A 17,269-nucleotide genomic window follows, 5' to 3' on the forward strand; every position below is an offset into this window, starting at 1 on the left:
CAACCTTGCCAAAGTAATCATCAGGAGCAAGCTCCCCACCACATATACTTGGAGACACCAATTCAAAGCAATACCTGATCCAGTCATAACTGATGCAAAACCTGCAGCCATGTTTCCCCTTCTTCAATGAGCCATTGCCTCTCCCACACATCTTTCAAGCTCCATGGGCCCTACATACGTATATCCCAACAAATGGTTACCTCAGCCTGTCCACTAAATGCCCCAACCATCACTATGTGGGTGAAACCAATCACTATGCTCCTAAATAACACACAAAAGTGATAAAAGACAAAAGCAACCTATTGGCTATGGGCAAATAACTTTCCACAAAACACTCACTCTGACTTCTTGGTGCTCAAAGGAAACCTGCAGAACTCCTTCAAAAGACAAGCCGGGGAGCTAAAATTCATGGCTTTTACTAGACACTAAAAGTCATGGACTCAAAAGATATTAGATTTATGGCTCATTATACCAATCTAACTCCTTGAAGGACAAGTTTTCAAAACTCTGATAGCCTTCACACCACAATGTGACAAAAATCATGAAAAACACCGTTTCAGTGACAAAATATTTTCACTTCCAAGAGGGACATTTTTCTTTACACTTCCCTTTACTGTCATCCATCATACAGTGTGTACCACGGGAGGCTTTTATTCACTTTTGAACTCCAAGATGTTACTGTAGAGTTAAAAGTGTTAATGGCTCACATCACCTTAAGGTGCAAGAGACCATTTAACTCTTTAAGATCAACAAATGTGTTCCACCTTTAATTTAGCAGTGACAATGTGGATACTATTCCCAGACCTGAGGAAGTGTTCAGGTACAGAAGTTAGTGTAATAAAAAAAGATCTCATTCATCTTGTCTTTCTAATATCTTGGGACCAAGATGGCTAAAATTACATTTTACATTTCAACCACACTGTAACAATGTGGCTTCTCTAAGGCAACTTTCTTCATTTAGGTTAACCTCAGTATTATTCCATCTTAATATCCAATAGTTGATGGGGTTTCACTGTGCTCTCCACAAGCAACACAATGAAACATATAGCTTCATTCATCTTTCTGCTCTACATTTTTATTATAAAGCTGTTAAGCTTTGATGCATTCTTGTTTCAATACCACTTTCTGAAATTCAAGTTAGGCCATATTGCAGATTGTTTGCATATTTAAGGTCACCAGCAATAAATGTAAATAAAACAATGACATACAAATTGACATGCAGTGATGATGTAACTTATTCCTGCAGCCATCTTCACATACAGTCAGACTCTCTTCATCCAGCATGCCTAACAAACAAATTGGGCACATCTGTTCTTCTTCATCCTTCATACTGTAAAAACAAACATTAGCAATATGAAGAATTGTACAGATCAGAATCTAATAAAGGTATTAAAATAAATATTGATCAATAATGATCAATGCTGGTTGTTATAATACTCTATTAGCCTCATATTACATTTAAAAGGTTAAGACCAAGAGTTAGGAGCGTCAGTGAGTGGCATGATTTTTAGAAGTAGCTTCTATTACAATCAATGTGCATAGCACTCGGCACTCAGAAATAGGAGGTCAAACAGTTAAACGTTTACTTAGAAACAACTTTAGGAAAACACAATTCTGAAAATCTTGACTTAAAGAAATATGATTGGAACAATTAAGAAATCATTAATGACTTATACATTGAAACAAAGCATTTTTTCATCAGATTGCATCCACAACTCAAGACATTTGTTCAAAAGTTGCTCTTTAGACTATCACAGCAGGTCTCAAATACTATTTCACAAACATGTAAAACTCAAAAAACAAATTATATATATCAAGCAAGTGTAAATAGTTATAGCATTCTCATATATAACAATATACTTATCAGAACTATTTTCATCATATCAGAACACCAAATTTTTATCAACTAAATTTTAGATGTGGTTTCATTTTGTTTTCTACCACTAAACAATTACTTTAATGTCCAATACTCTGACACTAAAGAGTTTATGACCGTACTTAAATTACACCAACAATGCATAAAAAAAGCTGAAATTTACTCATCCATAAAACAGTTTTCAAATATGCACAAACATATATTTTAATTATAATCATTAAAAGACAGCTTATTAGTTATAACATTGTATGCATTAGTTGAAAAAAAAATCTACATTTGTCTGGTAGCAGTAAATTAAGTTATTACTGTAAAACTGTATACATTTATTTTATTTATACATTCATTGTACCTTACATAATTACCTATTTTCTAAAAAATTTTAAATTGGAGAATTTTTTTGGCAGATCTGAAAAATCCACACAAGTAAATTTACAGCAAAAATGTTCAATTCTACAATATCATAAAAAACATAAATTTCATCATGATCATAACCATATTATACTTTTTACTTTAAAAAATTAATAGTAAATCATAAATTGAAATTAAGTACTGTAAACGTTAAGACTATGTAAGCTTTTTATGATGAAATTGAAATGAAGTAATACAGTGACTATTTATATATATGATGTCAGAATGGCTTTACTATAAAACAGTCACAATACATTTTGCTATATCAACAGCTGTGTGGATTCTCTTAACCTGTAGCTTAATAATCACTATTATAAAATAATGCAACAACATAATGAAATTAATCAAAAAGCTATCAAATTTAGTTATTCCTACAGTAAGTCTTCACAAACATATATTTAACTAAAGGAATTAATCTGTCAGAAGAATATTTCAGGGAAACAACCCTATGCATTTAACAGGTTTGTGTGTATTTATACATAAAAATATGTTTACAATGAAATAGTCTGACAATTAGAAAAAATGCATAAACACAAGACAACAGGAAACCATGCTGATGTCTAAATACCTAAACTAAAACCATGCCTAAATATATTAATGTTGCCAGATGAACACTATAGTTTAAAGTAATGTACCAAGACTATTTGTTAACAAGATTCTATTTTATACTAAGGTACGAAAGCGTCATTTTTGCTTTCTTCTAAGCATCCTCTGGGGAGCATTCACCCTAATTTATTTAATCCATGTACCGAAATTCACAGAAAACATTTTTAAAAAATTAAGCATGTAAGACTAATAAAATAAATGTTAATCATTTTAGCCCCCTAACAACTTTACAAGATCTATTAAACAATAAAAATAAAAATGTGTAACGGTTTTTCAAAGAATCATTAGCTTTACTAAGCTTAAGCACTGCAAATATAATAAATATGCTTCTTGTATATGGCATATGACAAAATGAGCCACACTGAAAAAGGAAATAACTAAACTATTTTAAAATGATTTTTTTTTAAATAATTGTACATATGGCTCAAAAATGAATTTATGCAGATGCATTACAAGCTGTGTTATGTGGTCCTGTGCCAACCAGAAAACTTTAAAAAACCAGCATTTTTAATCTTCATTGAAAGTCTGGTTTATAGTCCAGTTCGTGTGGGGACAGGAGACTTTGTGTGGCTCCCTGGATGTGGCAACATACTCCTTCTGCTCCTAGGCAGAGGAATGGCTATATGGGCTCTGCATGCTGTCCCTGTCCTGTCCCGAGTTCTGGCTCTGCAGCTCCCATTGGCCAGGAATCAGGCGGAGGGCTGCTCCAGCCAGGCTGAAGTGCACCTCCCCTTTCCCCCTCCGTTAATCAGCTAACCAGTTAACACTACAGTTAACCAATTAAACAGGATTTTACATTCCTTGCACAAAATTGCCTAGCCATGCCACCACTTAGAAGGAGCAGGGACACGTCACCACTTGCTGGGAGCTGCTGGAGAGGAGCGCTGCCCAGATCTGGCACCCTGAAGCTTTCCTGTGTCTCAACCACTACCCCAAGGTCCCTCCTGTGCCCAAAACTGCCTCCCAGAGCCTGATACCCTGAATTGTCTTCTGCGTCCCAATCCCCCCAGCCCTGAGTTCTCCCCATGCCCAAGCTCTATATCTGAGCCTGAATCCTACAACCTTCTCCCCTGCATTTTGAATCCCTCAACCCCAGTCTGGAGCCCCTCATGTACTCCAAACCCCTCAGCTCCACCCCAACTAAAGCCCTCATCCCCTCCCACACTCAATTCCTTGCTCCATCACACATCTCCTCTGAATCCCTCTTTTCTGGCCTCACCTAAGTCTGCACCCTTAGCCCAGACCTTGTATCCCCACACTCCCCCTCCCCCTTGTTGCCTTTATCACAAAGAGACAGCAAGGGAGGTGAAAAGGAGGCGGTGCTTGAGGAAGGCGGCTTATAAACCGGTCCCCACCCCCTTCCCCAGCCCCAGCCCCAGCCAATTTTGAAATGTATAAGAGTCCTTGCTGGGGCTCTTATAAGTTTCAAAGCTGGCATGCCGCGTGGAGCCCGGGGCCAGCAGAGAGTGCTTCCCCTTTGAAATGTACAAGAGCCCCCAGCTGACCCTGGGCTCCACCTGGTGTTCCAACTTTGAAAAGTACAAGAGCCCCAGCGGGTACTCTTGTACATCTCAAAGTTAGCCACCACTGGGCATCTGCCCCATCCCACAAAGCAGGAGCTGGGGAAAACCGGCTTTTAAGCCGACTCCCTTCAGCACCCCTCTTTTTCCTCTCCTTTGCTGCCTCTTTGTGATTGAGGTAGCAGGGGGGAAGTGACTAGTGAACTAGTAGGTCGACTATCCAATAAGCTTTTGCTTATCAGATAGTTGACTAGTCAATTAGTCGCTTACATCCCTACCTGGAACTTTCAAGCATATATTCATAGGAACACGACTGTTGCTCCTAAGTGATGTAGCTTGCTTTCAAAATTATTTGCACAGGAAAAAAAAATAAGGTATTTCTACTTTTGTGAACATATGCATGCATGCTGAATATGAATTCATGTACACACACAAATACATCACTTTTGAGTGTTAATGTGTACTCCCGTCTTTAACATGATTGGATTTTCATTTTGAAAAAGGAACAAATTCTCTACAAAAGATCAACATCTAACACATTTTCTAACAGGTCTTGTAAATTCAGTATGGCCTTGTTGCTAACAGGATGACCGATGTAAACTTGATTTTTTTTTTTTTTTGCATCCAGAAAATGGTTTTACGTGTTTTAAAGTGGAAGCTGTTTTAAACCATGCAAAATAAAATTCAATTGTATATAAATCTCCAAAAATGGGAGCAGGGACTAGGGGTAACGGCTAAAGAACAAAGCTTTTTAATTCTTTTAGAAAAGCACTAACCTGTTTTCTGAACTAGATGTAGAAGTACTAGATGATGACAATGTATGAGAATTTGACATGCGTGAGACAAACTTCTGGATGGTGTTACGAGATGGAGCTTTGATCCTTGAGCTACGCCTACTGTGATATTTCTGGAACAAACTCTCAACCTAACATTGGGAAAAGAGATTAACTTATTTATGCGATAAATATCTCACATATAAAAAGATTCAATATTTTGAATCTTGAGATTCAATATTTAATAATAAAATATATTTGTCTATATATCTATAACACATTATTTTTAAATTGTAACTGCAGTAGCAACATCAGGAATTTCAGTATTGTTACTTGCAAGTCATCTTAAGAAACTAGTTTACATAAAATCATCAGCTCCATTTTTCCCTCTCTATAAAAGATAATCTGGTAGAAACACTGTCAGCTTCATAATTAACTACTGAAACAACAGATAAATGATATTTCAGATGCTGATGAAAATATAAATGTAAACCAAATGGAAAAGAAGGTTTTTAGCATATTCACCGAACCAGAGATTTCTACTTTTCAATTTTTAATTGCAAAAAAATATTTTAATGTTTACATAGTTCTTGAAACTATCACTGAGAAATACTGTAACTATTCTTTTAAACCTTGGTATAGATCTTCAGTGGTTTTAAAAGCTTCCCCTAACAATCTGTAATTGCGTATATTCATACCTGCTACTAAATACATCAAAAATGCATTACCTCAAAATTCTTTAAGGTCTTCCTCCAAAGCATTGGGTCTGAGGATTCTAACTGGAACACTCGAAGCATGACAAACAGCAAATGAATACAAAATGTTCCACGCCCACAACTGCATGTCTATAAAGAAGTATATAGCAGGTTTAGGGCTCTATTGTGGCTTGATACCTACATATAAGCACATTTTTTATTTAATCATGTACACTGCCTAGTATTTTCATTGTCTAGGCACAATACAAGAACATGAATGGATGTAGAGTGAAATTAAACTTCTGAAGTCTGATTTATGTTTATATTCTTTGTCAAGAAAGATATAAATTGGATACAGCAAAATATGCTACTTCTGATATTCTTCTTAGAGGCTATAGTTATCATTCATATCAAATGACTTTATGCACTTGATCTTCATACCACTAGAATGAAGGCTATCAAAAAACATTTTTTATGCCATTTATAGGACTTTTCACCCTTTCCAAGAAATGCAAGCCTACTTATTCCCTATGGAAAAGTCATACTACCATTAGGATGGTCTATTTGGAGAAGATCCCATAGCGTATATTAATGCTATATGAGACTATTCAGAGAGATTTCCTATGCATTTGTTCTACATATACCACTAGACAGCATGTATATCTATTCCTGAAGTGTAGACCATAAGACAGACATAAGAAATTAAAAGTGCCTCCTTCTAATGGAATGTAAGGCAAGACAAAGTGACAAAATTTCAGCCAAGATACTGATTATAAATTAATATCACATCCACTGAGGGAGTGTAGAATGGGTGAAAAATATGTATGAAGCACTAACATTTACATATTACCAATGACTCTTCAGCTAAACTAAATTTATGTAACAGAAAAGTGTTTGCTAAAAACACACCTAGGCTGAGTCTAGACTGGCAAGTTTTTCTGCAAAAGCAACTGCTTTTGCGCAAAAACTTGCCAGCTGTCTACACTGGCCACTTGATTTTGCGCAAAAGCACTGACATTCTACTGTCTGAAATCAGTGCTTCTTGCGCAAATGCTTTACGTTCCCGTTCGGGCAAAAGCCCTTTTCCGGAAATGTTTTTGCGCAAGAGGGCCAGTGTAGACAGCTAAAAACTGTTTTGCGCAAAAAAGCCCCGATGGCGAAAATGGCGATTGGGGCTTTCTTGCGCAAAACTGTGTCTAGATTGGCCCGGACGCTTTTCCGCAAAAAGTGCTTTTGCGGAAAAGCGTCCGTGCCAATCTCGATGTTCTTTTCCGCAAATGCTTTTAACAGAAAAACGTTTCCGTTAAAAGCATTTACGGAAAATCATGCCAGTCTAGACATAGCCCTAACGTTTGAAGAATATTTGGCATATTATATGTACACAATATACTTTTAAAAGCTATTTTATAGAACAATAAATATCTAACTTTGGTGTATGAAATTATAACAATCTAATTTGATTCTATACAATTTCCAAACTGAGTAAAAAATATTATAGGCATGTTGGTTGATTCCTACCTGAGGTCCAATGAATACCCTATACTTGTTATCAGGGCTGTCTCCTCCAATTAAGAAAGAATTAGGTCCTATCTGCTGTAACAGATATAACCTGGCTCGCATAACTTTGTTGACGCGACGATTTGTTTCCTCAGGGCTATAGGGTGAGAAGCCATCTGGAGACGGAGCTCTTCGAGGGGGTGTTATTCTCCCACTTTGAAACTGTAACAAAATTGTTTCTAATATCAACTATTTCTCTCTTCACTAAAAATCTCTTACATATGACTTATTTAAGTGACAACAACAAGCTCAACAATGCTCCAGCACTGTCTAGAACACAGTGTGCATCTAGACTATGTTTTTCTTTTGAAAGAAAATATGCAAATTCGGCGCAAATTTGGGGAAAAAACCCTTTTTCAAAAGAACCCCTCTTCCTCAAAAAACGAGGTTTACATCATTTTTTTGAAAAAGGGTTTTTTTTCCCCCAAAAGAACAATGTCTAGAGTGCTTGCTTTTTTGAAAAAACCTCTTTCGAAAAAGCAATCAGAAGAAGATATGCACCCACACAGGAGGAAAAAAGTCCCTACCCCAAAGGGACAACAAAATTATCAAGGTACATTTGTCTTTTTCCATGCTCAAATCGAGCAGACAGCAGAGGCAGCAATATATAAGTTTTAAACATGTTTATAAAAATATTAACAGAGGAAGTAAAAATCCAGTAGCTGGTTTTTATTTTTCTTGAAATTTCTGTTAATTGATTTTATTATTCTATTTTATTTGAGTTATTTGAATTGAGAAAATATTATAGACTTTTGAAGGGCAACACTGAATACTGGTTCTATGAGATGAGAAATCTGTTCATTTATGAAGTGTATTAGAACTTTTAAAATTATAACCAGTGAGGAATAAGTTTGCTTTGAATTTTTTTAATAATCTATAGGATAAAAGGTGAAATGCCTTCCTCTTAACTATGAAAACAGATTTCCCACTTATTTTAAAGGAAATTACCCAAATCTAGTAAAGTGCATCTGTTTTCACTTGAATTTCTCTAACATATTTTTGATCTTTTTCTGATTTTCAACTTAACATTGCAACTGAATGGTTAGAACAGTGTTTCTAAACTATGGGCTGTGGCCCGGTACCGGGCGATGGGAAAAAAAATACCAGGCCTCAGCGTGGCTGCCGGGAAGGGAGCAGAGGGGGACGGGCTGGGAGGAGGTGGGGGGGGGGGAGAGAGAGGGGAACTGGCCACCAGGAAGCAGGGATGGAGGCAGCGGGGCTGTCCCACGGAGATCAGGACAGGCAGCCAGGCAGCCGGCGAAAGCAGGGCTGGGGGCAGCGGGGCTGTCCCGTGGGGATCTGGGCAGGCGGACAGTGAAAACAGGGCTGGGGCCAGCGGAGCTGTCCCGCAGAGATCCGGGCAGGCGGATGGGTGGGTGGCGGAAGCAGGGTTGGAGGCAGCAGGGCTGTCCCGTGGAGATGGGGGGGAGGGAGAGGGGCGGGCGGCAGAACCAGGACTGGACAGGAGCAGGGGTGGAGGGGTGGGGAGAGACTGGCCGGGGGAGATCAGGAGGACGACGATGGGAGAACCAGCTGCCAGAAGCAGGGCTGGACGGGGGCAGCAGGGCTGGTCAGTGGGGTCATCGGGGCAGCAGGGCTGACCGGGGGAGGTTGGTGGGGGGCAGGGGGAACTGGTCACCGGAAGCAGGGCTGGACAGGGGAGATAGGGAGGAAAAAGGGGGGGGTGGGGACTGACCTGAGCACATGCAGACCCTGCAGACCCTGGCAGATGAGTGACTCTGGCCAAGGATTACATTTTGCCCTCCACCCTCCCTACCATCCCTCGAGTAGTTGCGAACTGCCTGGCAGGCAGACACATTCAGACAGCACGAGCACATCTACCAGCCAGGCAGTTCACAGCTAAGGACTGATACATCTAATTATAATAAAACGTATCTAATTAGAAAATACCAGGCATTTTCTATGTCTGGTAATTTCTCAATTTCTTTCCCGGACAAAAACTTCAAATACGAGACTATCCGGTACAAAACCAGACACCTGGCAACCCTACCCTTCCTTGCACCCTCCCTCCTAGCCAGAGAGCCTACCCCCAATCTGGTCCTGCTCCCGCCTCTTGGCGTGCTCATTTGGTGCTGGGTCCCTCAAGCTCTGGCCCAGGTTGGGCGGAAGATGCAGCCGGGTGAAACACTGAAAACGTATTCACTTTTCATTCTTTTTTTTTAATATGTGTTCATATTTTTGGGCTGCAAAAAACAGTACTGAAAAAAATTCAGGTTCCAACTAAAGTAAAAAGTTTGGGAAACCCTGATCTAGCCAGCTTTCTATCCATCTTACAGTCCATTTATCCAATCCATATTCCCTTAACTTGCTAGCAAGAATATTGTGTGTGACTATCAAAAACTTTGCTAACGCTGGCACTGGGTGCTTTGGGAGGACCAGAAACAACTTATTTGAATATTCATAATTTGCTTAATGAATATGCAAATGAATGTTACCAGTCCTCCAAAAGCTCGTGAATGGATTTACTGGTCCCCGTGTCAAAAAGTTTGGGAACCCCTGGGTTAGAATCCAATTGGAATTTCAAATACAGGCAGTCCCCGACTTACGCAGATCCGACTTACGAACGGGGCTTTTCTCGCCCTGGAGCTCACGGGCAGCGGGTCGCCGCCAGTGTCCTCCGGGGCAAGAAAAGCTTCTCCCGGTCTCCTTGGTCTGCTGGGGGGGGAGGGGGGTCCAGAAAACTGGCGGCTTTGCTTGGGTGTCCCTGGTCTGCTGGGGGGGGTCCAGTGGCTTTGTTGTACCCCCCCCAGCAGACCAGGGGGACAGGCGGTGGCTTTGCTCGGGTGTCCCTGGTCTGCTGGGGGGTCCAGCGGCTTTGCTGGACCCCCCCAGCAGACCAGGGAGACAGGAGCAAAGCCACACGGGCGGCAGGGTCCCTCCGCATGTGCGGCTTTGCTCGGGTCTCCCTGGTCTGCTGGGGGGGGGGGCGCAGCTAGTGCGCCCTTCCCCCCCCCAGCAGACCAGGCTTTTGTTGCGGGACACCTCGGGTAGAGCAGCTGGGGTGCTGCCGGGTTGGTCCTGTGGGAACCTACCGGGCAGCGCCCGAGCTGTTCTGTCCCAGGCTCCAGATTCAGCAGCTGTTGAAACTGATCAGGCTGATTCCAGGAAGCTGGGGGCAAAGCAACTCTGCCTCCGGCTTCCTGTAGTCAGCCCCTGGTCAGTTTCAGTGGCAGCAGCTGAATCTGGAGCCAGTTCTGACTTACATACAAATTCAACTTAAGAACAAACCTATAGTCCCTATCTTGTACGTAACCCGGGAACTGCCTGTAGTGATGTACAAGACTAAACGACCTACTCTTGTGAAGTCATTTCTAACATGGACTAAAGTTTCCTTTTCAAATAACTTTATTTCCAGTGACAGAACATTATGAAAACTCATTCAATGGGCAAAGTTCATTATCTACAAATAAATGAAATGCAAAATTGATTTTCTGAATTGCTCTCTCCTAGACACAGATATCCAGTAACCTGTGCAGGTTGGTTTCCCAGTGGAGGACAAGTCAGTTAAATGGAATCTACGTATCCTACACTTATTCTAAGTAAGGCTTGTTTTATTTGTCCACGTACCCCAGTTCTGGAACAGAAGTGTTTACAAACAGCATGTAGGCAACAGGGATGTTAGATGGCAATTAGCTGAACAGTCATGTAACTATACAAATATTATCAGTTACACGACTATTCAATTGTCCGCAGGAGCGGGGCCAGCAGCCATTTAAAATCCAGCTCTCCGAGCAGACCAACTCTTGCCTGCCACCCCACACTGATCGATGCCTCTGATACACAGGGAGCAGTGTAGGGAGACAACAGCCCCTGTCCACAGGGAGGGTCTGAGCTCCCTGCAGACAGGATCTGTGCCAGCATCCCACAGAGCAGCCTCTGTTTCCGGCGAGCCTGGGGCCACCACAGACAGAGGCTGCTCTGCAGCATCCATCCCTGCCCACCCCCCAAACTGCCTCTGATAGAGAGGCAACAGCAGTGGGGAGGAAATGGCTCGTGTGAGCCAATACACATGGGGAGCTGGCTTGAAAGCTGGCGTCCCGTATGTGCTAGCTCCCACCTGCCCCTCTCACCCTTCAAGCTGCTTCCTCTTTGTCAGAGATAGCAGTGCTGGGTTGGGAGGGGAAGGCAGGAGGGAGTAGGTGGCTCTGTGGAGGGCTGGGGGGCCATGTGAACTACCAGGGAGGGCTGGGCTCAGGTGCACCAGCCCCACCTCTCCACATGGCCACTGGAGAGGGCTGGGCTGGCAGTGGGTAGGGCTTGGCTCCAAGGACGGGGCCTCGGGTGGAAGGGGCAGGGCTGGAGGCTGGACTTTACCCACCGATTCCTATCTCCCCCCAGCCTGTGGACACGGTGATGTAATGTCATCACTTTATCATCCTGCAGGCAACATTTTTTTATATACAGAAAGAGACAGGTACCAAATTGACATATACATAGCAATATTCTCTCTTCCATAGACACTGACATCTCAAAATAAAGTCAAAACCACAATTACTTTACATTTTTCAACTTACAGGCACAGGAGATACTCTTTTTCTTCTGACACCTGGTGATTCCGATTTAACAGTTCTAGAAGATGAGGAGCTACTACTAGGCGAAGGGCTACGTCTTCCTTTTTGAGTTGAAAAACCATTGCTTTGTCCTTCAACTTGAGGTTCTATTGATAGTTTATTACTTTCAGAGGCATCACCTTTCACTGGGATTGGTTTTACCACCTTGTAGAAAGTAAATCACATAGTTTGTGGTTAGTAAAATGAACATCTTCTAAAAGCAACAAAAGAACACACTAACTTAAATATTTTTCCAAAACAGAGTTTGAGTTTATATTTCTTAAGTTCACATCTGATATATTCCTGTTGATACTAAGACTACAGGCAGTCCCCGACTTACGCGGATCCGACTTATGTCGGATCCGCACTTACGAACGGGGCTTTCTCGCCCCGGAGGTCGAGGTGGCGGATTGCTGCCTGCGAGCTCCGGGGCGAGAAAGCCCCGTTCGTAAGCTGCTCCCGGTGCCCCTGGTCTGCTGGAGACGGTCCCCAGCAGACCACAGGCACCGGGAGCGAAGCCGCGCTTCTGAGGCTTTGCCAGAGCAAAGCCTCAGAAGCGCGGGAACCCGCCGCTGCTGCGGCTTCAGTCCCGGTGCCCCTGGTCTGCTGGAGACGGTCCTCAGCAGACCAGGGACACCGGGACTGAAGCCGCAGCCGTGGCAGGGTCCCGCGCCTCTGAGACTTTGCCGGAGCAAAGCCTCAGAGGCACGGCACCCCGCTGCCGCTGCGGCTCTGCTCCCCGTGTCCCTGGTCTGCTGGGGGGGGGGGGCGCAGCTAGTGTGGCCCCCCCCCAGCAGACCAGGCTTTTGTTGTGGACCCTGGGGCAGAGCAGCTGGGGCGCTGCCGATTGGTCCTGCAGCGCCCGCTCTGGGCACTACTGGACCAACCTGGCAGCACCCCAGCTGCTCTGCCCCAGGTCCTGATTCAGCCGCTGCTGGTCAGTTTCAGCAGTGGCTGAATCAGGACGCCTGGGCCAGAGCAGCTGGGGTGCTGCTGGGTTGGTCCAGTAGCGCCAAGGAGCGGTGCTACTGGAGCAACCCAGCAGCACCCCAGCTGCTCTACCCCAGGTGCCCCCAAGTCAGCCGCTGCTGAAACTGACCAGCGCTGACTACAGGAAGCCCGAGGCAGAGTTGCTCTGCCCCAGGCTTCCTGGAATCAGCCGCTGATCAGTTTCAGCAGCAGCTGACTTGGGGACGCTTGGGGTTCTTAAATTGAATCTGTATGTAAGTCAGAACTGGCGGTCAGTTTCAGCAGCGGCTGAATCTGGACGCCAGTTCCGACTTACATACAGATTCAACTTAAGAACAAACCTACAGTCCCTATCTTGTACGTAACCTGGGGACTGCCTGTATCAGCTATTGCCCAATTACATTAGCAGTCAGTGTCTGAAAGCCACATTGGCATTTCCAATCTATGAAATTAAAAAATAATCTCTATGCTGTTTTTCTTAGCAATCATATGTCGAAAATTTATTCTTGTCGATAACAGATTCTGCATGATTTATTTGCCACTTCTGGGTCTTCCCAGAATAGCTGAAACTATTTATTTAGCAATCTAAAGCCAAGAAGAAGTGGTCAAATTCCTTGCTGTAAATAATTATGCTTTTGACCTTGCTCTTTTGCATGCATCTTTCAATGTTATTAGGCCAAAACCAATCACAAGCCATCTTGCAGGACAAGAGCAAAATGAATTCCTTGCATTTTTATTTACGTCAAGAATTTATCATGGGGAAAAAAAATTGGGGGAGGGGGCCAAACACTTATGTAACAAACGGGGGATAAATACTTAAGAGTTTTAAGAAGGTGAATTGGGGGATTTGACTGAGCAAAGGAAGAGAAAATGATTTAAAGTTTTATTCTATAAACACAGCTACTTTGGATGGCGACAGAGGGCAGTGTTGTCACAGTAATATTTTGAAGCAAAACTATCAGTTGAACCATTTGACTTTCTAAGCACCAAACACATTACAGATCTCTAAGATATACAGAATTAGCAACAATTTTTCAAACAGCTATAAAAGTGAACAAAAAGAGCACAACTGTCAGCAATCATAACAAGGTAGTGGGACTCCAAGAACAAAGATTTAAGCCCTCTGCATTTTTCACAACTGTAAATACTTACTATAATTTTAAAATTATTATAACCCTTTCTTGAACACTTCTTACCACAGGGCCTCTTCTGCTTCTCCTTTCCAGCCATTCATGCTTCCAGGCTGGCATACATGTTGCCTTGAGTTTCTCCCTGATCATGCGCTCTTCTGGGCGGTCATCCATTTTCTGAAACCCCCTGAGGGTTTCTTTATTCTCCATGTCACGACTAAAGTAAAGAAAAAAAATCATAAACGTGATTGTCTTTAAAATTAAACACAACTCTGTGTCATTCTTAAATGTCATCATAGTATGTATCATCACAAATATTTCTCTCACCCCTTACAATACATTTACCAAAACATTAATTCCAACTGGCTTTGAGCAAGCCACTTAAGCATTACTGTGAACAAACTGCTATTTTGCTATCTGAAGCATAACTGCGTTGAGGCGTATTTACTTTAAGTATTAGTTTGAGTGTTAGACATCCAATAAGAACAGCTTCTCTATGAAATACTAATTTGAAACAAAACAAAAATCCCATATCAGTCAGTCCCCTGCCTTTGCAACTTCCCATAAAAAGCTCCGAAGTTTTAGTAGTAGAAATGTAGCCATGTTTGTTTCAGCTGCACCAGACTAAAAACAGGACTGTATAGCACTTTAAAGACTAACAAGATGGTTTAATAGGTGATGAGCTTTCGTGGGCCAGACCCACTTCCTCAGATCAAATAGCGGAAGAAAATTGTCACATCCATATATACCAAAGGATACAATTTAAAAAAATGAACACATATGAAAAGGACAAATCCCCAGCAGACCAGGGACACCCGGAGCAAAGCCGGGGAGGCGGAGGGATCCCGCACCTCTGAGACTTTGCTGTGGCAAAGCCTCAGAGGCGCGGGACTCCGCCGCCGCTGCGGCTTTGCTCCCGGTGCCTCTGGTCTGCTGGGGACCGTCTCCAGCAGACCAGGGACACCGGGAGCAAAGCCGCAGCGGCGGCGGCGTCCCGCGCCTCCCCGGCTTTGCCAGAGCAAAGCCTCAGAGGCGCGGGACCCCTCCGCCTCCCCGGCTTTGCTCCAGGTGTCCCTGGTCTGCTGGAGACGGTCCCAGGCAGACCAAGGGCACCCGGAGCAGCTTTTCTCGCCCCGGAGGTTGAGGTGGCAGGACCGCTGCGCTCTGGGCGGTCCCGCTGCCTGCGAGCTCCGGGGCGAGAAAGCCCCGTTCGTAAGTGTGGATCCGACATAAGTCGGATCCGCGTAACTCGGGGACTGCCTGTACCTGCTAAATTACCAAGAAAACCACATTCCTAACCACAACACGTGATCCTCTGCCATGTTTGAAAAGTTAGTTCATTTAAAAGAAAAGAAAATGTATTTTTTCAAAAAAAGCAAATCACCTAAACACAGTTAGGCTATCATTCTGCATGGATGCTTAGAAAAAAAAAATCATATGGCAGAAATAGTTTTAAATAATTTGTCTACACAAAGCAAATAATTTGCGTATTTGCCTAATAATATTACTACTCACATTGTCTTACATAAGTTTTTTTGTATACTACTGAAATTCTATATACATACATTTCAGAAGGTTAAGATAGTATTGTGTGTGTGGACAGTGTGTGCAGTGGCAATCTGAAGTATACAATCATCTTTCCTGTAATAAAAATAAATTTAAAATGTCTCTTTTGTGCAACAATCCATACCTAAGGCTGATGAAATGTTGTAAAGAAGGAGAAAAAAAATACTATGACCAAACATTACATTGGCCCAAAACAGCACTGATCAATGTTACAAGATAATTTTTCTCTCATCGTAGAGACAAAGGAAAAACTTATCTAAAGACAGGAAATCTCTTTTTCCTGTTCTGTGCAGAAGTGTCATACGCAGATAAACATCAACAAAAAATATTTTATTTTAAGCAACATCCTCTAAACATACTCCTAATACTAGTTTCATTTTAGGTGTCTTATTGAAAGTGGCCAATTAATCTTAAATTTCAAACTACAATAAAAATTCTACCCAAATAAACAACTATAACCTCTGAAAAAGTCCATTCCATTCTGAATCAAGGACGTCAAATATATATTTAAAGAAACAGAAAACTGGCATAGTCATATCTATGCTGCATGAAAAAGGTATCTAAATCCTAGTACAAACAACAAATTCTTCATTATAGAGAAAGACAAAAATATTTGTGTTTCTGTAGTTCTCAGATTTCCCATCAAGAATGGGACCCACTGGGCTGAAGGCTACACATGAACATACAAAAATCACTCCCTAGCTTATTATAGGGCCTTGTTTATATTCCTTACTTATTCAGCCAAAGCACCACATATGACAACGGGAGTTTTATCCGAGTAAGAACTGGGCCCATATAATGGTACAGCCACAAAAATCTAGACGAGAATTTGCCTTAGATATTTTAAGCAAATGAAATATACCGTATCTATAATTCCATGGTACAAGCCATTTCAAATACATGATTACTTTGTATACAAGTCAGAACTAACAGAATGAAGCACACTTTTTCATTTGTTCATAACCAATTGATATAAAAAGTCTTATTGGGCCTTGGATTTCAATTCATGTAAACAATGTAATATAACAGTGAAGGCTTCACAATCTGTACTTGTTCTCTAAAAGCAGATGCCACTATCTTGTTCTCTCATGTGACAGTAAAACTAAAATACTCATACTTACAAAGCACTGTTTTTCAAAAGTAGGTGGGACAGACCAGCTCAGACTCTAATAATCTAAGATAACTTCTGCAATAGGATGCTCTGCAGTAAGTATCATGTATTAGCACAGAATGCTGTTTTTTGGGGGGAGGGGATTTCAAAGATTTTATTTCATTGAACTCAGAAGTATAGTTTTAAGTGAAGTACATTATTAAGAATTCCTGAACTGCGCATTTAAGACAATTACCGTCACCCCCATATGTGCATGAAATATCCTTGTGTATTGCAAGGTACTTTATAAACAGATTTTGGGCCTAGTCTTCATAACTAAGTCAAGCTTGTAACTAAGGCAAGATTCCTACTGACTAAAATTGGCCATTAGCAATTATGAATCCCGTTAGCAGGATTAGTTCCTATATTATTCCATTTTAAAATAGTCAGAACAATAAAAATAGCATTTGATGGATTTTGTGGACTGCACAACTTCAGACCACCAAGC

The 17,269-nt window shown here is 41.9% G+C and overlaps 1 protein-coding gene across 4 annotated transcripts in view; it reads right to left on the minus strand.

Annotated features, from left to right (window-relative positions):
- MAP3K1 (mitogen-activated protein kinase kinase kinase 1) overlaps positions 1-17,269 on the minus strand; it is a 94,760-nt gene that overhangs the window by 28,368 nt on the left and 49,123 nt on the right. For all 4 annotated transcript variants that reach the window (XM_075932433.1, XM_075932431.1, XM_075932434.1 and 1 more), the window contains exons 2-7: positions 14,172-14,322; positions 11,971-12,171; positions 7,397-7,597; positions 5,912-6,028; positions 5,187-5,335; positions 1,209-1,330 (exon numbers count right to left, since the gene is read on the minus strand). In XM_075932433.1, the coding sequence (XP_075788548.1) occupies positions 1,209-1,330; positions 5,187-5,335; positions 5,912-6,028; positions 7,397-7,597; positions 11,971-12,171; positions 14,172-14,322 (941 nt within the window). The remainder of the gene's footprint in view (positions 1-1,208; positions 1,331-5,186; positions 5,336-5,911; positions 6,029-7,396; positions 7,598-11,970; positions 12,172-14,171; positions 14,323-17,269) is intronic.

The sequence above is a fragment of the Pelodiscus sinensis genome, chromosome 6, assembly GCF_049634645.1.
Source record: "Pelodiscus sinensis isolate JC-2024 chromosome 6, ASM4963464v1, whole genome shotgun sequence".
Taxonomy (NCBI): Eukaryota; Metazoa; Chordata; order Testudines; family Trionychidae; genus Pelodiscus; species Pelodiscus sinensis.